The 27,932-nt window shown below is 44.3% G+C and overlaps 1 protein-coding gene across 2 annotated transcripts; it reads left to right on the top strand.

The window, feature by feature from the left end:
• LOC137556602 (uncharacterized) lies at nt 1–24,633 on the top strand. Of its 2 annotated transcripts, none has more exons than XM_068271641.1 (3): nt 1–172; nt 22,784–23,362; nt 24,044–24,633. In XM_068271641.1, the coding sequence occupies exons 1-3, from the start codon at nt 133–135 to the stop codon at nt 24,178–24,180; spliced, it is 756 nt and encodes a 251-aa protein (XP_068127742.1). In that variant the 5' UTR covers nt 1–132; the 3' UTR covers nt 24,181–24,633. The 2 variants fall into 2 exon arrangements, with proteins under 2 accessions (XP_068127742.1, XP_068127743.1); XM_068271642.1 differs by having other exon boundaries at nt 1–227.
• Nucleotides 24,634–27,932: the final 3,299 nt, after the last annotated feature.

Below are 27,932 nucleotides of genomic sequence, written 5' to 3'. Positions count from 1 at the left end.
CAGCCATTGTACACTGAGGGCACCTTCCCTCCACCAGCCACACAGATGTGAGGGCAGCACCAGGGCGACAGCACCAGCATATGCTCCATCCGGGATATTACTACTGTAGCCTGCAGGCTATCCCATGTGGCCATGAGAGGCAGACGCCGACTGGAGATCCTCCTATTAGCAGGTCAGCTCGCTGCTTGTGCAGTGTACTTATAGGACAGCTGATCACAATGCAAACTGTAGGTTTTGTTTTATTTTATACATTGCTGTAAGACTTATTTTATTTCTTATTTTATTTTGGCTGCACTTTATAGAGGACACTGACCCTATAATATCACATACATGAATAGTCCCTCATAAGAACTAATCATATATGTTGAACTTTAGCTGTGAGAATGTAACAAGCTCACATTACTAAAAAGAAGTTGGCATCTAGTTATATATATAAATAGTGTCTCTATGCAGCACAGATATTTGCTCAAACTTCTCTGCACAGGACTCTGATAATACAAGTCATTATTATCATAAAATCCTCATGTGACAGCTCCAGCCCAGCCTGGCAGCTCGGTGCAGCCACATTTATTGGTTAGTATAGTTATTGATTTGTATCAGTTTTCATTTTATAAGTGTCATTTATGCCGTATCCATTGGTTATCCAGTGTAAAAGTGCCCACTAATGATACAATCTTGATTGTACAATTCTACCAGATCTTTGTAGTAGAAGGGTAAACTGGGTGAATTTATACTTTGAATACTTAAAGCTACATACACATACTGGTTTGTATAGCGAGTCAATCCAGCGTGTGTAAAGCGGCCGCCCGATGTCTGCTAAGATCGGGCATGCTGGATCTTTGGCAATCCCGATGCCTGAGCACTGCTCAAATGCCTTGTTCTCTGCTGTCTACTGAAATCTGATCCATTCGTTCTCCCTCCGCCCCCCTCCATAGCAACAGACAAGTCACTAGCCAGGAGGCTGGTGATGCGTCTGTACAGCATTGGCTCTGCACTGTTGTCCAACAACAACAAATAACATTTGTAAAGCGCTTTTCTCCCGTAGGACTCAAAGCGCATAGGCATGGCTCAGATCATCGTGGTACAGAGTAAGAATTTTATAAGTCTGGAAATGCCAGGCTATACAGGTGGTTTTTCAGTCTGGATTTGAATAGCTCCAGGGATGGTGCTGTCTTTACTGGGTGTGGCAGGGAGTTCCAAAGAGTAGGGGCAGCATGACAGAAGGCTCTGTCTCCAGATTTTTTGAGGTGTACTCTGGGAGTAACCAAGTTTATAGAACTTGCTGATCTGAGGTTGTGAGAGGTGTGGTGCAGCTTCAGCAGGTCCTTCATGTATCCAGGGCCCAGATTGTGCAGGGATTTGAATGTCAGCAGTCCAATCTTGAAGAGTATTCTTCATTCTACTGGTAGCCAGTGCAGTCCAAGGGATTATATATCGATTCCTTCTGGGGACAGGAATCCCCTGGTGTGTAAAGGCTCATACACACGGGGTACGGCCGTCGCCGCAACCACGTGGCACGCGCGTGTTGCGGCGACGGTTCGCCCGTGTGTATGACGCGCGCGCCCCGAACCGTCGCCCGTCGGAGCTGTCGCCAGGCGATTGACATGTTCACTTGCGATGTTCAATCGCCGGCTACAGCCGTCGCCGCAACCTCGCCGGAACTGTCGCTAGTCTCGCATGTGTATGCGGGCTAGCGACAGCTACCCACACACGGCACACGGAGCTTCCGGCGGTGGGGAGGAACCTCGGCGACAGCTTCCGCCGCATAGCTAATCCCTCTGCTGCAGTGTGGATGCAGAGGGACTTGGCGACGAGCTGTCGCCGAACTGTCGACGAACTGTCGCGCACACGCTCCCGTGTGCAGCGACAGCTACCATTGCCCCCCCCCCCCCCCCCGTGAGTACTTAGCTTAAAGGGATTTTAGTGGTCCCTCATATCACATAAAAGTGGTACAATGCAATAAAAGCACCGCAAAGCACCATTGTGAATGTAGCGAAGTGGGCACCTTCAAAGTACGCTGCAGACTTCAGTTAGTTAGTTTTTTTTTTTAACCTGTAATTGAATTTTACTTATTTATGAGAAAATATAACCTGGGTGAAAAAAAACATGTAATTTGGTCGATAATTTCCGTCAGGTTCAATCTGATTTTCAATTGTTTTTCTGATTAGAAAATCGATCACCGAAATGGTCGGAAATCAGATCTGACCTGTCGGAAATGATAGATTTGACTTGTCTATCTGACGGGAAATTGCATGGTGTGTACCAGACATAAGATGGGCTGAACTTCAAAATAACATCTATAAGGGCTGGGATCAAATATTGGCAAGTATTTCATAATAGCAAAATAAGGCACTTAAAGCGGACCTGAACTCAGAACTTCCTCTCTGCTCTAATGCTAGGTACACAGCATACAATTTTCTGGCAGATTTACCTGCCAGAAATTGGACATGTTGGAGATAATCGATGTGGCAGGTAAATCTGCCAGAAAATTGTATGATGTGTACCTAGCATAAAAGATAAGCAGCAACATTCTAACTTTTAAAGAGAAACATTTCTTTGCTACAGCTGGCACAAATCCTGCAATATAGCTGCAGTGTATCTAGGCCAGGCATGGGCAAGCTCGGCCCTCCAGCCGTTACGGAACTACAAGTCCCACATTGCATTGCAGGAGCCACAGTCATGACTCATAAAGGCAAATGCATTGTGGGACTTGTAGTTCCGTAACAGCTGGAGGGCCGAGTTTGCCCATGCCTGATCTAGTTCCTGCTTTCATGGAAGCAGACATAGGGCTAACATCCTGTGTTTGCCAATTAGCAATCTGCCATAGCTGTCAGCTGACACAACTGAGGAATCAAATTACAACTTGTGTTTAGCTACAGATGAGGGGGAATTAGACAGGCTAAACTCAGTAAATACATACAGGGTGCTTTCTATATGTTTTCCTTCTGTCCTATGCAAGGGTTCAGGTCCACTTTAGAAAAAAAAACACCTAATTATAGCCCAGCCTCTTTGTCCTTCTACTTGTTGTGACATATAATGATGGGGGTCACAGATCAGTACAGACAAATGCAGACTGGCCATATGTGAAAGTGCAGTATTGTCTCTGTGCTTCCCCCATCTGCTGGTGCAAGCAGTAGGGTCACACAGTGCAGGCTGTGAATGTCAGCCAATTAAATGTGACTTGAGGGGAAGAAAAGAATCAGCGATAATACTTTATATATATATTTATATTTTTATGTGTTCTACTAGCGTATGTGTTGACTGTAGTTTTAAAATTCTGTTTTTCTTGAAAATGAATTTACTAATTCGCCATAAAGCAACAACGTATTAATAAGTTGGCACTTTCTAAATAAGGTTTAATATTAATAATAATAATATTACACCAATCAGCAAAATAGCTCAGTGATTGCAGACTGGAGAATGAACTCAGCATTGGCAGTACAACTGTACAGTACAAGCCTGGTATTACTGCTGGCATAGGTAATTGGCACAGCTAGTACTGTCTGAGCATCTAAATCCAATGAAGATCCGCTGTGCTGTCGGTTTCATTGTCACTGTATTAGAGCCTTACTGCTTGATAAACAGAATATGTCCCATACAAAGGACTGCCCGGAACATGCAGCAATTCACCCACCACGCCAAGTAATGCCTGCTCACCTTCTGCCAGCTTGGGGTTAAATGATATCATCCAGTGAAATCATTGTGGACGTTGCCATGGTGACTCCTCAAACTTAGCTTCACATGGACACCTTCTTGTGTGATCTTTTGTGATTGCTTCTGGTGACATTTATCATGAAGCAGGTAACTGAGCAGCTGGCTGTTAATTATGGCACCATAATATAACCAATGCATATTTGCAGCTAAATGTGGCTCGCTGGCACCAGCTGCGTCATTTGGTGATGAGACTGACTTTGGGCATCCAGATGTCAGCTGTCATGGATCGGGGAGTAGCATTCAGCTACTCTGTAGCCAAACATGAGCACCAAATTATACACTATAGCCGATATCCGAGCACTGGCACCCAAATGGTAAACCTTGTGAAAATATAAAGAGACAATTAAGAGCTCAGTCTAGTGTAGTACTGTAATTTCAGACCAAGAGTAATGTGAAAGCAAAGTATATGAGGTTATACTCACAAGAGTGACGTACCAATAGGCAACCACTTTTCAGGCAGGAGGGAAACTTAGACCCCTCCCCTCACAGGATTAAGAGGGAAGGAGAAAGGGGATAGACCCCTCCCCCTATGTGGGATTCAATATGTTTTAAGTGGATAAAACAGAGGCGACAATCATATTAAAACACATTAAAATAGTAAAAAGAACAGAAAGTAAAAACACACCTCCCCATAGAAGAGTCAGCAATAAAGTGTCATCAAGTGTCACAAAAATTGTGACGTGTTTTGTGGGTCTAAGCCCACTTCCTCAGGCAGTGAAAACAGGAGCAGCTGCTGCTTATCTTATATAGAACAAGTGGAGGTGCCACACTTCTGTTATAAGCTGCAGCTGCTTACAGTATAACAAAACATGTAAGGCAGTCCATGCAGGCTACTTCTTACTGTCTGGCAGGGTTAATAACACCTAGTTACATCAGAAAGCTTTGGTTTGCAGGCGGTAGGTCCGAGCCCAGCGTTCACACCAACTAAACCACAGTTTCTTGACTATAGATAAAAAGGGAGAATTTGGCAGTGTGCAGAAGCATTAGGGCCTGTTCATACTTGCTGCGTTTGTAGAACGCGTATAAATTCAAAGAAACGCAAGTTGAAAAACGCATGCGTTTTTCTTGCGTTTGAATGCGTTTTCTATTGCGTTTTGCACAAACACGTGACCCAGGGGAAAAAAAAGAATTATGGGAACCGCAGAGGAAAACGGACGCTAAAAACGCAATAGTACGCGTTTTTGATACGCGCCCATAGACTTTCATTGCGTCCGTTTCTATGCGTATCGCACAGAACTGCGTGCAGCAATGCGGATGAGAAACGTATGCGTCTCATACGCATACATGTGAACTAGCCTATTCAAAAGCATTAGGAGCCGTTTCTATGCGTTTTTGGTACCAGTACGCGTTCCCTGAAAACGGCTAGGAACGCATATAGTCTGAACAGGCCCTTAGGAGAACACAGCTTTAGCTGTGCTCTAACAAAAAAGTTTCAGAGAAAAGAAGCAGAAAGAGAAAAGTAGTAGAGAGCAGTAAATAAAGAAAGAAAAATAAATAAAGAATAAAACAAACATATAGTATATGTACAGTTTATCTGGGTATACCATAGGCCAAGTGCCTAGAAGTAGGCTAAAAATGAAAAAATAAAAAAAATAAGTACAAAGCATGAAAAACAATTTATCTTTTACGTCTACTTCTAAATCAACCAAGGGGACCGAACTTTCTGGAATGTCCTCCTAATGGTTAGAAAGGTCATGATCCGTTCCATAAGGTAGATTCTGTTTTTATTGTGAATTATTAATGAGGGATCTTTGCTGGGTGACCTCTACAACTTTGCAATCACAGCTTTTGTGGCATTCCAAAATTACGAGAGAAGACAAGTCTGTGAGCAGGTGTTAGTTTGTTGTTAGGGTTATGCATCTGTAAGGGGTTTATGTTGGTGGTGAAGGTTAGGAATAGGCATCAAGGAATGATGTGGTAGAGTAGTTAGGATTAGGCTTCAGGAAGGGGTTTACAATAGGAGGAAGTTAGGGTTAGACGTCAGGATGAGGTTTACGTTGGGTGGGAGGGGGGGGGGGGGGGTGGTTGGTTAGGTTAAGGCATGAGAAAGATATTTAGAATAGAGGAGAGGTTAGGCATCAGGAAGTGGTGTATGTTTCATGTTTGGTTGAGGTTGGGCTTAAGGAGGTTGAAGAGTTAAACATGAGGAAGGAGATTACAATAAGGGAAAGGTTAGGCATCAGGTAGAACAGGATCATATACAGGTAGCTGATTGATGGTGATAATTGCCAAAAATCCCACCAAAGGGATAATCGGAAAGCTGGGAGTAGAGCATCAGTAATTACAGTTTAAGTGGCCCTGGAATCAGACAAATGCATTTATCCCCAATCAGGGTACTCATGGTACACTCGGCTATCGGCTATCTCCCAAACAGCTTGTTCTGTGCCACGGAGAGTTTAGGGGGTCTCCCCTACCTTTGCTGCTCACAGTAACTATGGTAGCTGAGCAGGTTCTAACTGATTACTACAGTAACTACATATAGCTTATGAATGAGAACCTTCATAAAAAGGGAAATAATACAATGCAGTGTTGAATTATTCATGCTTTATGAAAAAGGGTTGGTAGATTTAGTCATAGAAATAAGGCAGTGCAGCTTTCAGTGTAGCCAGAGTGTACCCCAGCAGCCTACTACTACTACATGTAAACACTTTGATTGGCCTGAAGTAAGGCATACTTTCTGACACCAAACTACAGTCGGCATAGCATATGAGAGAGAAGGTCAGAGAACTTCTCTCCTCTCCACATTCACTTGCACAGCAGGTGAACTTGTTTACACTCAGATTTTTCGCTTTACTCCAGGGTTCTACTCCAACAGGAACTTGTGTAAGGAGAGCTGATTGCAGGTATGATAAGGCTCCAGGAGAAAATAAAAGTAAGTTTTATTAATCACTTTAGGCAGCTTTTATTCAGGATTCTTTTATTTGCAGTTATAATAGTGTGACAAAGACTGCTCTTTCTGATGTTACCATTCATGCATTGCGATTCACTGCGGAGTCAGATCACACGGTTGCCTGCTTTCTTGTGCATTCACAATTGTGATTCCATTCACTACAGATGAATGGGATCGCAACTGCATCCATTAGCATGATGGAGCAACGCAGTGCCGTGCGAAGCCCGCACTGCAGACATGGAAACAAGGCCATACTCCTGGCAGCAGGGATCATGTTATCACATGATGGTGCTACTTTGTAGCAGTTCTTTTTAATTCAGGAAAATAAACAGATACTTTTGTATTAAAAAAAATAATAATGCAAATTGGTAATGCTGATTTAGGTCTGGTTTAATACCTACCTATATATTACTACTAATTTTACTACCCCTGCTCAATATGGGCGAGCGGTGTAACCAGCGAGAGCGGTGGGGCTGCGCGGAGATTTGTCAGTCGGTAAGCCCCTTAAGGACCAGAGACTGCTGGGTACAGCAAAGAGGCGCAACATGGCGCTTACTGACAAATCTCTGCAAAGTCCCAATGCTCTCGTCGGTCACACCGCTCGCCCATCGCCGCAGGTTTCTCTCTCTGCTGTCTCTTATGGCGGCAGAGCTGTGCGAGCAGGTCAGGAGTCGCTTTCATTGGCACCTGACACTGTCACTCAATGTAAGCTAATGGGATTGGTTCACAGGGATGACAGGGTCAGGAGCCAATGAAAACAGCTCCTGACCAGCTCACAGAGCTCTGCCGTCATAGAGACAGCAGAGCAAGTGTATTGCGGCAGGGAGAGAATGGCGAGATCGGCGAGAGCCACGTGACTGCACGGCGACGATTGTTGAAATCTACTTCCTGTCTGATCCGCACTGCCACATGCAAGTGGTAGATTTCAACTGCGTTACATAGTTACATAGTTATTTTGGTTGAAAAAAGACATACGTCCATCGAGTTCAACCAGAGAACAAAGTACAACACCAGCCTGCTTTCTCACATATCTCAGTTGATCCAGAGGAAGGCGAAAAACCCTTACAAGGCATGGTTCAATTAGCCCCAAAAGGGAAAAACATTCCTTCCCGACTCCAGATGGCAATCAGATAAAATCCCTGGATCAACATCATTGGACTTTACCTAGTAATTGTAGCCATGGAGGACTTTCAATGCATGGAAAGCATCTAAGCCCCCTTTAAATGCAGGTATAGAGTTTGCCATAATGACTTCCTGTGGCAATGCATTCCACATCTTAATCACCCTTACTGTAAAGAACCCTTTCCTAAATAAATGGCTAAAACATTTTTCCTCCATGCGCAGATCATGTCCTCTAGTCCTTTTAGAAGGCCTAGGGACGAAAAAGCTCATCTGCCAAGCTTTTATATTGCCCTCTGATGTATTTATACATGTTAATTAGATCCCCTCTAAGGCGTCTTTTCTCTAGACTAAAACCCAGTTTATCTAACCTTTCTTGGTAAGTAAGACCTTACATCCCACGTATCAATTTTGTTGCTCGTCTCTGCACCTGCTCTAAAACTGCAATATCTTTCCTGTAATGTGGTGCCCAGAACTGAATTCCATATTCCAGATGTGGCCTTACTAGAGAGTTAAACAGGGGCAATATTATGCTAGCATCTCGAGTTTTTATTTCCCTTTTAACCACTTGCCGACCGCGCACTCATACCGCGCGTCGGCAAAGTGGCAGCTGCAGGACCAGCGACGCAGTTCTGCGTCGCCGGCTGCAGGCTAATTAATCAGGAAGCAGCCGCTCGCGCGAGCGGCTGCTTCCTGTCAGTTCACGGCGGGGGGCTCCGTGAATAGCCTGCGGGCCGCCGATCGCGGCTCGCAGGCTAAATGTAAACACAAGCGGAAATAATCCGCAGCAGCGCCGTAAGGCAGATCGGCGATCCCCGGCCAATCAGTGGCCGGGGATCGCCGCCATGTGACAGGGGACAGCCAGTCACTGGCTGCACAGGACGGATAGCGTCCTGTGCAGCCCAGATCACCAGGGAAGACAGGGAGGAGAGGGAGGAGGGGAATCTCGCCGCGGAGGGGGGCTTTGAGGTGCCCCCCCCGCAACACTCATCAGGAAGGAGCGATCAGACCCCCCAGCACATCATCCCCCTAGTGGGGAAAAAAGGGGGGCGATCTGGTCGCTCTGCCTGCACCCTGATCTGTGCTGGGGGCTGTAGAGCCCACCCAGCACAGATCAGCTAAAACAGCGCTGGTCCTTAAGGGGGGGTAAAGGGTGGGTCCTCAAGTGGTTAATGCATCCCAAATTTTTGTTAGCTTTAGCTGCAGCGGCTTGGCATTGAGTGCGATTATTTAACTTGTTGTCGATGAGTACTCCTAAGTCCTTCTCCAAGTTTGATGTCCCCATTTGTATCCCATTTATTTTGTATGGTGCTAGACCATATGCATGACTTTACATTTTTCAACATTGAATTTCATCTGCCATTTATGTGCCCATATAGCCATCCTATCCAGATCCTGTTGCAATATGTCCCTATCTTCATAAGAGTTGATGATTCTGCACAATTTTGTATCATCTGCAAAAATAGCAACATTGCTTTCTACTGCATTTACTAGGTCATAATAAATAAATTGAAGAGCACTGGACCCAGTACAGACTCCTGTGGGACCCCACTGCTAACAGTCTCCCATTTTGAGTATGATCCTGTGACCACAACTCTTTGTTTTCTGTCCATTAGCCAGTTCCCTATCCATGCACACAGACTCTTCCCCAGTCCTTGCACCCTCAACTTTTGCACCAGACTTTTGTGGGGAACAGTGTTGAAGGCCTTTGCAAAGTCCAAGTATATCACATTGGTCTGGAAACGGTTAAAGATACCACTATTATTATTTGAATCCTTCACATTTGTTTTGCTTTTACTTTGCCATGAAACCCACCGCAATTTGTAAGCGGCAATTAACCAGTCCTGTCCTCCCAGACATTGGCATGGTTACTGTTTAACCAGACTCAGTGCATAGGAGCGCAGTCTATCAATGTAAATACCAGCTTTTCCTTGCAGTCAGGTGTAACTATTTACATGTTCTGCTATAAATTGACCTGTTTCTGCACAACCCATTAACATGCTTTCACCATTGTTGGAGGAACCAGAAATCCTCAATCGCAAGTGAAGCAAAAATGACACAGGAAGCCAAATCTATGTAGACAATGCCCTTTGGTTCCACAGCTACAGTCTTATGTCTGGTACACACCATGCAATTTCCTGTCAGATTTGGGGTTGAATCCATAATTTCCGACAGGTGTGATCTGATTCCCGATCGTTTTTATGATCGATTTTCCAATCACTTCTGTACAAAATCGATCACAAAAATGATCAGGAATCAGATTGGACTTGTCGGAAATTATCGCTTTGACCTAAAATCTGACGGGAAATTGCGTGATGTGTACCAAGTTTAAGTTCCTGTTTCATTTTTCAGTGTGTTGATTCACCCACCATCTTCTATTATTGCTTTGAGATCATGGAGCATGTTTATTAATATTTCTTATCAGCTATAAAACTGGCTTTTAATTTCTTTGTTGCTATCTGCAGTTATTATTATTAAGCTGCACACAAGGCTCTGTGCCTAAGGGGGTATTACAAAAAAAAAAAAGAGGCTGGATCCTGCAGAGGCTTCCCCCATCCTGGCGGAACCCCCGAAACATATCCGAAAAGAGCTTGTAAGATACATTACATGGCCGTGCTCCTTTTCATGCAATAGACAATGGTGCGCAGATTGCAAGCTAGGGATAAATATACAAGACTAGTCCTTATGGTAGCAGGGAAGAGGCTTGCAAACATGCGTATGCAAATTTGTGTGCTCTTTTTATGGGTATTTGCATGCAGATAATGCATGCAAATTCACCATAGTGAAAACAGGCTCTAACAATTTTCTGCGTGGTTTGGGTCAATGGTGATGAATGACACTGGGGGGGGGGGGGGGGGGGGGGGGGATTGTATGTGCTTACGCATGCAAATTCACATGAAAAAATGCCTATGAATTTGCAAGTATTTTTTTCTATGTGGATTCGCCTAGTTATAGTGGAAACAGGCCCTTACAAAGGCAGTCGAATTTTTTTGTCTGCGGGAGGAAGTGAGTTTCACTTGTAATGCAAGCAGGCCCACTAAAATACATTGCTATGCAATTCTCATCCGGATAATGCATGCAAATTTGTCATAGTGGAAACGAGCCCTCAGGGATTCTTCATGCAATCCCAAGTCCATTTATTAGGGACCGAAGATTGCCCTGTGTAATACGATCCGAACTGAAAGATACCATTTCAAGGTTTGAGATCATGTTAAGCTCCCCACTTTTCACATGATCACATTAACCAATCACATGGGAAGGGAGTCCCAGGGAAACTCTGCACCATCAGAACATGGAGGATCCCCAGTTTAAACCAGGTGAAGATGGTTTCTGGGTAATTTGGGGAATTTGTGTCTCTAAGCAGATCTTGTAAATATGCTCAAAAACTGCTAATTTAATAGGTAAATAAGTGATAAATTTCCCCTAAAATGTTGAAAACCCCTTAGTCATTTGCTTCTCCACCTCCATAAACAGGAATGCACAGGTTGTAAACTTTGCCCTGGGATGGGATCCATCTCATCATAGCTACTGACTAGCTGACAAGCTTACACTGTCTCAGCAGGACATCCCAGTAGTTTATTGTAGAGGAAGTCACTGAGGGAAAGTGCCATCGCTATCTCCCTTTGTAATGGTAGAAATAGGAAAATATAGGGTTAAGACAGGGAGCACACAATAATAATCATGGGTTTGCCTGCTGTCTTATCAATTAAAGAGTGTTTGTTAGGCCCAGTGCACACCAAAACCGCTGGCAGATCTGCAAAACGCTAGAGGTTTTTGAAGCAGATTTCAGAGCGATTCTAGGCATGTTTAGATGCCTTTTCTAAACATGCCTGGCATTTTTTGGAGCGTTTTTGTGTAACAGATTACAAATATTGCTACAGTAAAGCTGTTACTGAACAGCTTCTGTAACAAAAACGCCTGGAAAGCTGCTCTGATATAGCGTCCTACATTTCCCTGCTGCTAGCAATGACTATGGCATGGCACTCCACTACTTGGTAATTGCAGTCAGCCAGTGCTTCAGGCCAGTAGCATTTTGTAAAAAAGCAATACAGATGGCCCTCTACACCCCTCACTACAGGTTTCCTATAACCAGAGACTCCACACCCTGCTTCCAGTGCTAGTCCATCAATAATGGAATAACCAGTAAACCAAAGACTCTCGGTTACAACCCTTCCACCATATTGCCTCAAGCTAACTCTAGTGTATCTGAAAATCTCAGTCGAGTATTTGAAGACATTTCCTAACATACTATAGACCACACAGACAATTTAGGATCCATGAGAAACCTTTACAGTCAATTTCTTTTAAAAGTTTAAATTACAGTGATGTGAAAAACTATTTGCCCCCTTCCTAATTTCTTATTCTTTTGCATGTTTGTCACACTTAAGGCTACTTGCACACCAAGACGTTGCGTTAGGTGCTACGTTAAGGTCGCATAACGTGCACCTAACGCAACGTATGGTGGTGCAGGAGAGGACGGTAGAGTGAGCCGCGTTAGGCGGCTCTATCCGTATAAGGTCTCCCAGAGTGGCACTGATTGGCCGGCGGGACCACGTGATGCGGAGCGAGACACTCCGCATCACGTGGTCCCGCCGGCCAATCAGCGGCCGCCAGTGCAGTGAATATTAAGTAGCCATGTGCGCGGCTACTGTAGCTGTATCTCCCCGCCTCCTCTCCGCCCCCCACTGAGCATGTGCAAACAGTCTAACGCAGCTATAGCCGCTCTAACGCCGTAGCATGCTGCACTTTCGGCAGAACGTGCAGCGTTACATGTAACGCAACGTGGGCTGTGTGAACAGCCCACTTGTGTTACATTGTTGTGCGTTGGGGGAGTGTTACAGGCGCACTAACGTGCGCCTGTAACGTCTTAGTGTGTAAACAGCCTAAATGTATTAGTCAAAGATAACATAATTGAACACAAAATGCAGTTTTAAATGATGGTTTTTATTATTTAGTGAGAAAAAAAACTCAAAATCTACATGGTCCTGTGTGAAAAAGTGATTGCCCCCTTGTTAAAAAATAACTTAACTGTGGTTTATCACACCTGAGTTCAATTTCTGTAGTCACCCCCAGGCCTGATTACTGCCACACCTGTTTCAATCAAGAAATGACTTAAATAGGAGCTATCTGACACAGAGAAGTAGACCAAAAGCACCTCAAAAGCTAGACATCATGCCAAGATCCAAAGAAATTCAGGAACAAATGAGAACAAAAGTAATTGAGATCTATCAGTCTGGTAAAGGTTATAAAGCCATTTCTAAAGCTTTGGGGCTCCAGCGAACCACAGTGAGAGCCATTATCCACAAATGGCAAAAACATGGAACAGTGATGAACCTTCCCAGGAGTGGCCGGCCGACCAAAATTACCCCAAGAGCACAGAGAAAACTCATCCGAGAGGCCACAAAGGACCCCAGGACAATATCTAAAGAACTACAGGCCTCAATTAAGGTCAGTGTTCACGACTCCACCATAAGAAAGAGACTGGGCAAAAATGGTCTGCATGGAAGATATCCAAGGCGCAAACCACTTTTAAGCAAAAAGAACATTAACCTCCTTAACCTTATGACACGGGGTAAGCCGCCGGAGGGTGCCGCTCAGGCCTTGTTGGGCCGATTTACATAATTTTTTTTTTCAAACACGCAGCTAGCACTTTGCTAGCTGCGTGTTTGGTCTGATCGCCGCCGCCGATGCGCCACTACCCGCTGCGGATACAGGGCCCCCCCGCATACCCCTTGCGCAGCCTGGCCAATTGCCGCCAGGCTGCGCTATGGGGTGGATCGTGACTCCCTGTGACGTCACGACGTCCATGACATCGATGACGTCACTCCGTTCGTCGCCATGGCGATGGGGGAAGCCCTCAAGGAAATCCCGTTCAGAACGGGATTTCCTTATGGGCAAGCGGCGCTGGCGGCAATCGGAGCATCCGGGGGGATGCCGCAGGGAGGGGAGAAGCATGTAGCTAGCGCTAGGCTAGCTACATGCTAAAAAAAAAAAAAGTGAAAAAACCCTCCCACGGCCGCGGGAATTAAACCGCCAGGAGGGTTAAGGCTCGTCTCAATTTTGCTAAAAAACATCTCAATGATTGCCAAGACTTTTGGGAAAATACCTTGTGGACCGACGAGACAAAAGTTGAACTTTTTGGAAGGTGCGTGTCCCGTTACATCTGGCGTAGAAGTAACACAGCATTTCAGTAAAAGAACATCCTACCAACAGTAAAATATGGTGGTGGTAGTGTGATGGTCTGGGGTTGTTTTGCTGCTTCAGGACCTGGAAGGCTTGCTGTGATAGATGGAACCATGAATTCTACTGTCTACCAAAAAATCCTGAAGGAGAATGTCCGGCCATCTGTTCGTCAACTCAAGCTGAAGCGATCTTGGGTGCTGCAGCAGGACAATGACCCAAAACACACCAGCAAATCCACCTTTGAATGGCTGAAGAAAAACAAAATGAAGACTTTGGAGTGGCCTAGTCAAAGTCCTGACCTGAATCCTATTGAGATGTTGTGGCATGACCTTAAAAAGGCGGTTCATGCTAGAAAACCCTCAAATAAAGCTGAATTACAACAATTCTGCAAAGATGAGTGGGCCAAAATTCCTCCAGAGCGCTGTAAAAGACTCGTTGCAAGTTATCGCAAACGCTTGATAGCAGTTATTGCTGCTAAGGGTGGCCCAACCAGTTATTAGGTTCAGGGGGCAATTTCTTTTTCACACAGGGCCATGTAGGTTTTGATTTTTTTTTCTCACTAAATAATAAAAACCATCATTTAAAACTGCATTTTGTGTTCAATTATGTTAACTTTGACTAATAGTTAACGGTTTTTGATGAGCAGAAACATTTAAGTGTGACAAACATGCAAAAGAATAAGAAATCAGGAAGGGGGCAAATAGTTTTTCACATCACTGTATTTGTTCTTAAATATTTATTTATTCAGTGCCTATTCCAATTAAATATTATGGAGTTTTTTGTTTTTAAGAAAGAGTGTTGCTAATTTTTTTGTTCCTGATTACCAATATATATATATTCTTGTTTTTTAGCTCAGCTACTCTTTTTTTTTTTTTTTTTTAACCTTTTGGCAGCTGTGCCCGAGTTAACTTGTGTTGGAATCAGCCCTCAATTCTTCCGTCAACAATTTGGGGCCAAGTTCTGTACAGACACATCCTTAGCCTGCAGGCTAGTGACTCGTTCTGTTGCTATGCAGGTTGGAGGAGGGCTGACCGCATTTTGCACATGCTTGCAGGCAGCCTGAGTAGGAGAACAATGCCCTCGGTATCCGCCAGGAAGATTGCTTACCAACTCCACGAAGGGGATTGGGAGCTGCTGTACACACGCTAGACTCTCGGCAGAGGGGGCCCCAAATGGCCACCATGGGCAAGAATCGTTCTAGCTGGTGTACAAGATTTTAGCGTCAACTCCTGTTTAAAGGTCCATACCCACGGCAAGATTTCATCTGTCAAAATTCCAATGAACAACCTTTCCAACTGACATCGTGTAACTGTCTTTTCAAAAAACAAAACGTAAAACGATGGTTTCAGATGACTAATGTATGAAGAGATGGTTTTCAGATGACCAATGTATATATGTGTATATACACTGTATACACATTTTGAAAGACTGTCATGACGTCCCTTTAAATTATTTTCCCGCTAAAGTCTGTGGAACTTCCCCCTGCATCCTTCTTTGTTTAACGTTCTTACCATTGGTTGCAGTCTAGTGCTGATGTCCACATCCCATCGGTAAAGATCTTTAGTATAAAGATCATGGAAACTTCGTTCATTGGCAGTTTTCAGTGATTCGGTCTTCGCTTTACGCTTGGCTCACCCTAGGCCAGAGTGTCACTGTATCCGTATAGTATAAAGGTGGTAATCAAGTATGAGGCATGGACACTGATGTGGCAGCTTACATTGTCTGCTCCTGACACTGGTTAACTATCCCTAAATAGTAACCCAGCCTGTGACTGAATAACTATCTGCAAGTGTAACCTATAGCTCTTCTTTCATGCAGGAAACCTGATTAATAAACACTAGTATGTTACATACCTGAGTGCCTGCAGAGAGATAACTACATATAGAACCCTGCTTCCTTCTGTGACAGCAAGCCATTCAGGTGTGAATGATCCATCTTTTCATGGATATATTGGTGTATGCTCAGCTGCAACGAATACTAAGTGCCCACAATCATCTCTCCAAGGTTCCCCTCTGCTCTTCTATTTAGATAAACAGCTGTTTATGTTCCCTGTTCCTGTGTAGAGATGAGCTTGAAATTCCATTATCCATGCAGATTTCTACTGACGGAGCCAATCAAGCCCACTACAGCAGACACTGGGTTGGGTCGACATAATGTCAGCTCTGTAAATTTGCATGCAAAGTTGAATTTTAAGCTCATTCCATTCCTGGAACTATTTATATTCTATATATGACAGTTTAATTGAAAAAAAGGCATGCATTAAAGCCCTAGCCCTTATTAGGATATGTATTAAAAATTGGGCATTTAAAATAAATTGTAAAAAAATAGAATGCTCCTGGTACATGGTGACCACAGTGACCTGTGTGTGTGGTGTGTGTGTGTTCTGCAGCCACTCCTCCTGGTGACCGAGAACTTATGAAAGCACTACTATGGCATGCTACTTCAGTAGGAAAGATGCTACTTCACTATGGCCAGGGTCACACTTAGCAGAATCACGTGAATTTTCTCCATAGCACATAGTGGAAAACTCGTGCAATTCTGCTAAGCATGACCCTGGCCTAAGGCTGAAGGCTTCCATGCACCCGCCAGGCACCGGGGAGTGCTCAGTACAGGTAGCTTGGTGGTGTGAATCTCTTGGAGGCACATTTGGGTGTGGCTGCAGCAGTATCAGGTCTCGGTTGCTTGTGCCAGATTTGAAGATAAATGAAGTGTCATTGCACTGAGCACTCAATAGAAGTAACAGTTGAAATTTATAACTTTTAAAAATGTTATCAGCTGCACAGGCTTTACACTCAATCAGCTGGCTGATTTATTCAAATGAGTCAGGAGAGAGGCAGAGAAATAAAATATTTGTATTGCAACTTTGACGAAAACATGGTTAAGGTGCCCATACACCATACGGCAGATTTGATTACTGTGAGTGAATCTGCCAAAGATCAATGCCCCAACTTGACTTCCCAATCATAATTTTGATCTACATTATAGATCAGACAGGATGGGTGTTTCCTGGGGAGAAAGGGGGTGGGGAAGGCACAGTGTTTTCCATAGCAGAAATACCACTTCCAGCAACATTTTAAAACATATAGTGGACCAAGGTAATACAGTATTTAAAGTTTAAAAGCAATATAACTTGGGGATACTTGTATAAAGCATATTCTGGTATTTGTGTCTAACTAAGGTTTAATTTCAGCCCTGCAGGAAGCAGGTGTTATCGCACAGCCCAGTGATGCTCCTGTCATAATACTTTTTTTTATTTTCATAATAAATATTAAAATGAAAAACAAACTGTATGGCCCCCATGTGTGGGGATTTGTGGTCAGCAGGGCAATACCCAGAAAGCACACAGCTTTGAGCACCAAGCTTTCACCCCATTGGAGGGTAGGTGGGTTTATGCGCTACCTACCTGACTGCAGATGCAGAAAGCAGATTTAAATTTTTAATAATAAATAAAAGAAGAAAAGGGACAAACAAGCCAAGTATGTCTTGCAGTCTGTCATGCAGATACAGAACACATTCAGAGAAACTGAAATGTTCGCTATTTCACTTGAAATGACATTCATATTGTTGTTAAATGTGGATTTACCATAGACACAGAGGCTGCCCTAGGCTTTCATATCAGGAATTCCTTGAAAAATCTTTCCACAATGCAAATTCTGTTTAATATCCGGTGGGTTATCTAGGTAATTACAATTTATTGTGATAAGCTTTAAAACAACGTCTGTCTCCCATTGCCTCAGTCAACCAATAAAATGACCACTGCATAGTGCAATAGTTTGCTTTTCCCCATATCTGCTGCTACAGTGACAGCATCGCAGAATCACTGGATCGAGGGTACCGATCTCCCCACTCACCTCACTTACAACCTCCTGCAGGTGTCCACAGAGAGGTTTTGTTTTAAATAAATAAAGTAAATAAACCCACGCTGTGATGCTGCTTTTAGTTCTAATCAGGGATGCTCATCAGGATCCTGGGTAACCCGGGTAACCGACCATTCTTCCGCTATCCGGTCGGATCCGGATTCCGGATACCTGGGGCCAAATCCGGATAGCTCTATGCGGATATCTGGCCGCATAACCCGGATACCCGCGGATATCCGGATCCGGGTACTGTAACTAAGGAGATGATGTCATTGAGCCAATCAGAGGGCTCCCAGCAGAAGCCCTAGCAACCAATCACAGAGGGGAACTCTGACCAGCCCCCCCCCCCCCCCCTGACTTCATTGAGCCAATCAGAGGCCTCCCAGCCTAAGCCCTGGCACACAATCACAGAAGGGAACCCTGGCCAGCCCCCCTGTATAATAAGGAGGGCTGGCATGATGAGACAGATCGTCATTGCTTGTGTGGCTGGCTGCTCACTGACAGACTTGCTCCAGTGCTGTTGGTTTAGCAAGTGCTGTATACAGTGATAAACCTAAAGGCCCATACACACGTCGGATTTTTCCGAACGACGGGTCGTTTGAACGTCCCGTCGTTCAGTCATCCGAACGCTAAATCGGGCGTGTGTACAGACTGTCGTTCGGGTGATAAGACTGATTTTGAGCAATCCGCCGGGCGGATCGCTCAAGACCAGTCTTATCACCCGAACGACAGTCTGTACACACGCCCGATTTAGCATGCGGACGACTGAACGACGGGACGTTCAAACGACCCGTCGTTCGGAAAAATCCGACGTGTGTATGGGCCTTAAAGCTTTGAGTGCTAAACACCTTCACTACACCATTGTTCTATTGTTTTTTTAGCTAGCTAGCTTGTAAATGTTTGATTTCATTCACTCAGTTAGGTCCTGTCTGTGTCTGTGTGTGCTGTGCAGGCCAGCAGGACAGTATAGGTTAGGGAATAGGATTACTGTGTTATTGTATTGTATATAGTTAGTACTGCAGTTAGTTAAGGCCCATACACACGGGCTACGGCCGTCGCCGCAACCACGTGGCACACCCGTGTGTATAACGCGCGCGCCCCGAATCGTCGCCCGTCGGAGCTATCGCCATGCGATTGACATGTTCAATCGCCGGCAACAGCTGTCGGCCCAAATTCGCAAGGACTGTCGCTAGTCCCGCGTGAGTACGCGGGCTAGCGACAGGAGACCTACGCGAGTGAAGGGAGCATCCGGCCAGGTAATGCTCCATTCACAAACAGCTTCCGCCGCGTCTCTGCCTTTCTGCCGAGACGTGTGGAGAAGCTGTCACCGGCAGGGAGCTGTCGCTCCCTGTTCGCGTGCGCGCATGCAACGGGGGACAATTAGACAGATAGTTAGACAGATAGACAGATAGTGTGCACTGTCTGTCCTCTACTCTGCGGTCTATCACTCCGTGCTGATTTAATTTAAAGTCCAACCCCGATTTTATTAAAGTAAAAGTACCCCACATCATCTGGTGACATCATCACGTATAAGTTGTACTATGTCTGCTGGCACCGGCAGCCGGGGGAGGGGAAGCAAGGGCAAGAGGACAGGGAGCAACATTACGGCCACCCTCAGGTCTGCCGTGTCAGTGTCGACCCCAGCAGGCCGCCTACCCTCAAGTCAGCGAGCTTTCTGCTCCAGGCGCCACGATTGAACTCAGGGCTGTTAGCCGCAAGGAGTTTGAGGAGGATGTTCTGGGTTTTGAGGAGGGGGGGGGGGTATGATGTTGATGATGGGATGAAGGACCGTGACTACCATCCACAGGATGGGGATGTCAGCTCTGACTCTAAGGAGGAGGATGTGTCGGTGGGTTTGGCACGGAGGATCAGCATTGCAGACAGTGGCCGTGGAATGCTGGACCCACATCCTTCTGCCGCGACCACCAGCCGCACCACTCAACCCCCAACCGCCACAGGGAGAAAAGCAGCAGCATCCCATTCAGGCCGCAGGTGAATCTTCACCTCCCCAATCTGGCCGCCACTTGGTGTACAGAAAAAGACGAGTGTGTTCCCTGCCTTAACGTAGCTGGGGATACCTGAGGTTAGAAGCACAATAGGTAGAATCGCACAACTTGCTACATTTTTTCTCAAAAATGTATCTAAACCGCACATAGGGCCATTGCTGCTTGCATTTCGGCATGTAATTAAGATGACAGGAAATTAGGATGGGTAAAGGCCAAAAAATGGCTCACCTTGCTCCTGCCAAAGTCCCAGCAGTGTTTATTACTATTCCCCCTGCAGGCTGCCATGGACTCGAGGGTAAGAGCGTACGAGAGGTATCGGCGCAGAAGACTTGGGTGCAGGATACAGCCGGTATATGGCTGATCCTGCTGCTGCACAAGTCCCGGCCGTGTTAATTACTATTCCCCCTCCAGGCCGCCATGGATGGTGGGGAATGAAATAATTCGACTTCCAGCAATTGCTGGAAGCCAAATTATTGTGTTTTAAAAGTAACTTCAGTTCAGCCTGACGGTGCCGAAGTTACTCCCTGTGCGCTGCTATAGCTGTAATTCCTATTACGGCCTATGGTGTCGCCGGCTGCACCCAAGTCTCCTGCGCTGGAATAGCAGTGTTCGAGGGTAAGACACAATTTATCTGCCAGCCATGGCTAGTGGGCTCATTACGCTGTTTTTATAGTAATTTGGGCTCAGTCTTTTCATGGTGCCTAATTTACTGTATAAGCTCTGCTATAGCTGTAATTCACATTACAGACTATGGTGGCATATGGTGCGCCGGTTTTGCCTGTCTTGTCTCACAGGATCCCAGGGTTCTGTTAAAGTGGACCAGAACTCTTGCACAGGAAACAAGTAAAATACAAGAGAGAAATACACGCTGTGTGTTTTTAGAGAGAAGAGGCCGTCTAAAGGGGCCCATACACTGGTCGATTTCAGCTGATTGATCAATTTGTGGCCAATTTAATCAATTTGATCTGTCAGGATGGAAAATCTAGGTCGATTTGCTGCTTGCAGCAGATGGATGGCCCATGGAGTTGCATTGGATCTAATGGTGCAGTAATGTCTTTAGATCGATTGTCAATAGATTTAATTCTGAAATCTATTGGAAATCTGTTCCTACTTTGTGGCACACATCAGATAGATTCCTGTCAGATTCAACCTAAAGCCCAATCTACACAATACGATTCTTTGTGCGATTTGATTACGATTCTATTTACGATCCGATTGAAACCGACATATCCGATCGGGATTCGATTCAGTTCGATTTGCCATTGTTTTGCAGTGGCAAATCAAATTAAATCGAATCAAATTTACATCGGACATGTCGGATTTCATCGGATCGTAAATAGAATCATAATCAAATCGCACAAAGAATCGTATTGTGTAGATTGGGCTTTACAGGCATCTGTCAGAAATCTGATGGCTGAATCTGCTGCACATCTATCAGTGTATACCTTAATTCCCCCTCATCTTCAAGTAATCACAAGTGTAATTTGATCCTTCAGCTGTGTCAGCACAGAAATTCATCGTTCCTCAGTAGACACAGCTAATATGTAAACTCAGGATGTTAACCCTTTGTCTGCTTCCATGAAAGCAGGAAGTAGATACACTGCAGATTTATAGCAGGAGTTCTGTAAGCTGTAACAAAGAAATGTTTTTCCTTAACTAGTATACGACCGCCCCACGCCAATGGGTGAGGCCGCAGCGGCAGCCCCAGGACCGCCTAACGCCAATCCTGGGGCTGCAGTTTGCAGGCTGCGCTCGCATCTCCTGCTCGGGAGGCGGAGCTCCGTCTTCAGCTCGGGAGACTGTAGAGAGTGAAACCGCCGTCTTTTCTGGTAGTACAGCGCTGCTGTGACACTGCTGTCCCCCTGGGGCACTTAAGAGCAATCGGCTCTCATAGGCAGAAGCCTATGACAGCCGATCGCCAGGATTGACCGGCTGGGGGAAGGGAGGTATTCATCCCTCCCCTCCTCCTAGTAATAGTAAAGGGATTGTTCCCTGTAGTGCCAACTGGAGGATTGTGCTCAATACTGACATGCTACACAAATGGTACCATTAGTCTGCTTAGCCCTGTTCTTTACCTGACTCTTGTGCTGGGTACAAACGTTGCGATTTCCCGCTCGATCCGCAGGATCGATTCGATTATTTCCAACATGTTCAATCGGGTTTCGATGGATACAGCCGTCGATTTTGCATACTTAATATGCAAAAATCGACAGCTGTATCCATCGAAACCCAATAGAACATGTTGGAAATAATCGAATCGATCCCGCGGATCGAGCGGGAAATCGCAACGTGTGTACCCAGCATTAGAAGTGAAACAAAACTTGTAGGGAAAATCTTTTAGATGCTGCCTTATTGTCTGAATGTGATTTAAATAACTGTAATAACTAATGCTGGCCATACATGGTACAATTTTTTCATACAATCTTACCATTTCTATGTAATATAAGGGAACTGCCTAAATTATCCTTTCAGTATATTAATTTACCCTTACAGTATATTACATAGAAATGGTAAGATTGTATGAAAAAAATTGTACCATGTATGGCCACCTTAATGGTGGCCATACATGGTACAATTTTTTCATCCAGTCCTACCATTTCTATGTAGTATAAGGGTAAGCTAAGTGAATGCATTGAAAGGATAATTTAGGCAGTTCCCTTATATTACATAGAAATGGTAAGATTGGATGAAAAAAATTGTATCATGTATGGCCACCATAATGGTGCCCATACATTGTACAATTTTTTTTCATCCAATTTTACCATTTCTATATAATATAATGGAACTGCCTAAATTATCTTTGCAGTATATTCACTTAATGTACCCTTATACTACACAGAAATGGTAAGATTGGATGAAAAAAAAAATTGTACCATGTATGGCCACCATTAGTTTTAACAGCAGTATAATTTAGCTACCGCTGTTGATGTGACAGGAAAATGTTTTGGAAACTGAGCAGATAAGGTAGTGACTGTACATTCCAACATTAATAAATCTGTGATTTGTCTTTGCAGCTTTACTGAGTGCCATTGGTTTCTGGTTGAGTAACACTACAGCAGACATACTGTCCATATTTACCGGTGCATCTGCTACCAGTGCATTCAGTGGTTCTGCAGCTCGTATGCCTTCTCTGACAAGAACTTACAAAAGCAGAATTTACAACGTGACAAACCCTGCGGAAACAAGTGCATTTCAAAGCAGCTTAACCGAAGAGACTTCAGAAATTCCTACTGAATTTTCTACTTTCTCAGAAGAGACTTCTTCCAATTCAACAGAGCCTCTGCTAGAAACCCACTCTTCTACAGTAACATATAACTCCTCCACTGAAAACCTGGACACAGTGTGGACTACTGAGAGCCCAGTTACTGTACAGTCCACAGATGGAACCACTACTCTAGGAAATATTACTGAGACAAATTCAAATAGCCATACTACAAACTCAACTCCAATACTTCCTCTTACTGACCAGCCTTCAGACTTTACAACTGCTGCAATGGAGGATGGAAAATCTGTTTGCATTCGCACCTCATCTCTAACAGATGCTGAGGTCCTGGCAATTGCCATAGGAGCAGTGTTCCTCACTATTATACTAAGTAAGTATCTGCTTTTTGAAGTTTTGGGAATATACCAGAGGAACCAAGACAGCAGTGCAGCTGTAAAAAATACTGCTTCTAGTGACATGGGCAGTTTATCTTGGGTCCCACTGAGGCTAGGTTCACAGTGGTCAGTTGCATAATGCACGCCTTATAATGATTGTGAACTGCAATGGAGAGTGGCCATAGACTAATGTAAAGCCTGCATGCAGATGCAAGGTACATATCCCATAGTAGGAGGTGGCTACAGTGTTGAGGGGAAATAGATGAAGGAAATTAGTTGAGGGTTGGGAGAGGTAATGTGTGACATGGAGGAAGGGCGAGTTCAGGAATAGTGACAAAGGTGTAAGTATAAGTGAGAGGAATGGTGTAGGTCTGGAGAGGGGATATTGGAATAGGGATGCTGGCTCCTGCATTTGACTAACACAACATCCCAAAATAAACAAGATTTGAAGTGTGTACCCTTTGTACCAAGAGTTTTTGCCTATGGGGCGAGATGGCAGCAGAACTGAAAACCAATGCAGGGAAAGAATGGCAAAAAGACAGCAGTAATGTTAGCCAGGTGGGCAGCCCTACACTGGTATTGAAGAGGAACAGCAAGACAGACTGCAGGATCCAATGTGCTATAATGTTTAGGCCATTTCCATTGTATTAAGAAATATTTCACTTTGTTTGTTACAGGTGCTCTCCTCTACCAGTTAGTGGCATTCATGAGCAAGAAGAACGTCAACATGGGCAGCTCCATATTCATAATTGAAAATGAGCTCACCAAGCATGACTTAGAAGCAAATGGATTACAGCCAGAGACAAAACTGTAAGAGCAATTTACCAGGATTATTATGATCAGACAGACTAGTGTTACTTCTGACAATATAGGAAATCTGTGTGTGTGCGTGTGCAAGGCTCCAAGACACTTTAATGAAGGGACAATGAAATGACAGCTCTGGAAAGGGGATCTTTTCAGGAAACAATGGGACTGCAGTGGTGCAGCTTGGATTTACATTGGATTATGAATGGATGATGGCAGGTGAAAGATGAAGAACAGCAGAATCTCTCAGGACTTGCTGAACTCACTGGGAGGAGCCGCCGTTACCAGAAACAAGTGTATATTATGTAAGGCTTTACTTATGAAACTTACTTCACCACTGTTGCAGATGGTTCCTTCTACTAATGGTGACCACATATAGGACATTCTATCTAGATGAATGATTAATCTGAATAATGTGTTGATGGCATTAACAATGTAAATGGATGTATTTCAAACATCTTCATTTTGCTTGTTTTGTTTTTATTATTGACCAGTCATGCAGGAGAGAGGCGATTGGATTTGTAGCATGTTACATACACTGCAGCCAGCTCTCTTTCTGTGCTTGTACATGCAATGCTGGTATTATTTGGGTGAAGAAAGGATTGCACCCCTCCCTGCAGCTACAGTATACTTATTTTCCCATGTACTGTATAGTCACTGTGAGCTGAACATTTGCAGGCTCTACCATCCCAAACATCTGACATTTAGGAGGTGATTTGCTTAAAGGGAATCTGTAGTGAAAATAAACATATGAGATAATGAATTGTATGTGTAGTACAGCTAAGAAATAGAGCATCAGTAGCACAGATATGAGTGTCATATTACTTCCAGTACAGGAAGAGTTAAAGTGTATTAGAGCTCACATAATTAAAAAGATTTATACATCCCTGGGGCTTCCTCCAGCCCCATCCGCTCGGATTGCTCCCACGCCGCCCTCCTCCGATGTCTGCAGCTCCGGTACCAGGTCCCCGCACTTCCATCAGTTGGCTCCAGTCTACGCAGGAGTAGTGCACTCTTGCGTATATCTCCAGCAGCTGCTGGAGAGATACGTGGAGGGCGCACTTCTCTTACGTCAGACTGGCTCCGACTGACGGAAGTGCGGGGACCTGATACTGGAGCTGCAGACATCGGAGGAGGGCGGCGTGGGAGCAATCCGAGCGGATGGGGCTGGAGGAAGCCTTAGGTATGTAAAGTCTTTTTAGTTATGTGAGCTCTGGTTTCCTTTAAGATAATGATGTATTCATATATTTTGAGAGGCTCCTCGGGATGAAATAAACGTATTGCCAGTGTATTGGTAAATATGCCATTACACCTTTCATCTTATGTGCCAGTGTAAATACAGTACTGCATGGTACAGATGTTAGCAATACAGTATCACCAAACCAGTGCCAGTTTCTTGAGATGAAGGCCACAGCCTCAGTGCTCATTAGTAGGGGGGGTAAAACGTCCAGCTTGGCATAGAGCCAGTGTTCCCACTTTCGCACTAGAGACTGAGGTGGAGATCAGGCGTGAGGTCATCAGTAAATATAGCCTGTATATAAACAAGTGTGGTGCAATGAGCCAGACAGCTCTAAACTGCTTCTACTATAAATAAGCTACAGCAACAGATCTACTGGCATGGAGTAATACCGGTTATAAAAGCACAGGAAAAACAGAAGGTCCGCACCAGTCCAGGGTTCCAAGCTTTATTAGGACTGAAGCTTGTATCCATGCTTCTTTTAACAGATATGTCCTAATAAAGCTTGGAACCCTGGACTGGTGCGGACCTTCTGTTTTTCCTGTATTTCTGTGGGCCTGCTGACCGGGTCGTGCACAGTTAGGGTCCTGTGGGTTGTAGCGGTGTTCACACATTTCATCGTTATAAAAGCACACATCCTTTCAAGAGAGCAATAAATAATCACATATTCGCATAACTGAACAAAGGGATATTTATATGTGCCCCCTAGTAATTCTTGAGATCTCGATGTGCAAAACACAAAACTACTAATGGGAACTGTTAGGCATGAGAATACGTTTTTTCAGCAGATAGACGGTTCGCTAGATAATTTCCGACATGTCCAATCTTATTTTCGATCATTTTTCTGATCTATACCTCATAGAAGTGAATGGAAATTGATAATCGATCGGAAATAAGATCGGACAGAAAATCGACTGAAAAACCTCATCTTGTATTCCCTGCATTAGGCGGGGGTCACAACTGTCTCAGTTTTCTACACTTTTCAGAAAACTGAAAGACAAGTGTGACCCCTGCACAGCAGCTAATGTAATTTATAGAGAAAACTGACAAGTTGTGCAAGAGGTCAGTTTTCTTTCTGCGCAAAAACTGCATTCAAGTGTGACCTAGCCCACTGATTAACTTGAGTTCTCAGTTGAAATCAGTTTTTCTGTGCAGAAAATGCACAAAAACCGAAAAGTGTGACCCCGCCTTAAAGATAGACATATAGTTTAGGTGTTTTGTACGGCTGTCAGTTAAAATAGATTTATTGCAGGGCTGGATAAAAAAAACAGGAACCAGGCAATGTGCCCTCAAATTTACAACTGGCACATTTTTTTTCCTACCGGGTTCAGTGAAATTGGCTCTAAGGCAGTGGCTGGATAGTGTCCTGTTAAGGGTCCTACATTTGACACAAGAGAACAGGGTTCAAACCTCGGCTCTTCCTGTTCAATAAGCCAGCACCTATTTAGTGAGGAGACCTTGGGCAAGACTCCTTAACAATGCTACTGCCTATAGAGCATGTCCTAGTGGCTGTAGTTCTAGTGCTTTGAGTCCACCAGGAGAAAAGGCTGATACAGTATAAATGTTCTAAGGCAGGGATCCTGAATCGCACGCAGTGTGCACAAAAAAGACAAAGCCGTTATTCCCCTTCCCACACACAAGGAAAACCACAGCTGACACCACTGAAATGCGATTGTCCATAAAGAATCATCAAAAACGTGTGGTTTTGCATGCGATTTAACATCGTGAAAGAAGGCATGCGATTCCCTCAAGTGTGATCCCGCCCTTAGAAGTTTTGCACTAGCTCCTGAATTTCATAATACATTTGTCCACCCCTGATTTATATATAGAGGACTATTTCTATTTATGTATATTAGAGTAAAGACTATGTGAAGGACGTAAAACATACAACATAGAATTACACAAGTTACCAAATGGGGTCACAAAGTCTTTATCAACAATGACAATTTTAGCAATAAATAGATTTCCAACATATATACATTATACATCTATTTCAGTTTTTACATGATATACAATAAGGCATTGTTGTTGCACAATGGGAGTGATGAGGTGTAATCGTAAGGCTTTGACAAAAGTACAAGCATACATAATGAACAGGCCTCCAGTGTCGCTCCACTTACACCGCATATACATAAAGAGAAGCAACACTACATAATCATCTGTATAATTCTTTGCTTGGCAGACTGTGATTCTACCCTCACCATATTATTCTAAAAGCAGCAAGCCTCTTTTTACTTCAATGCATATTTAGAATAGGTAAATCTGAATAAAAATAACTGGTTATTTTTTATTTTTTTTCTACCTCTTTAAAACACTATGCCAAGTGCAAATCTAGACCAGGTGTGTATAAGATTTCTTCTATAGCAATCACAGGCCAGAAAACAAATCCCAAACCCACGATTGCTCCTCATTTTGGGCTGCCAGGAAAGTGCCATCATGCCATTGTTGGACACGGCCCTTCCCAGTGGGCAGTTTGTACAAGTTTAAAGGAATACTGTAGGAGGGGGGGGGGGGGGGGTTTGAGG

The sequence above is a fragment of the Hyperolius riggenbachi genome, chromosome 1 (assembly GCF_040937935.1).
Source record: "Hyperolius riggenbachi isolate aHypRig1 chromosome 1, aHypRig1.pri, whole genome shotgun sequence".
Taxonomy (NCBI): Eukaryota; Metazoa; Chordata; class Amphibia; order Anura; family Hyperoliidae; genus Hyperolius; species Hyperolius riggenbachi.
Note: the sequence above shows the minus strand (reverse complement) of the source record. Positions and strands in the feature narration are given on the sequence as shown.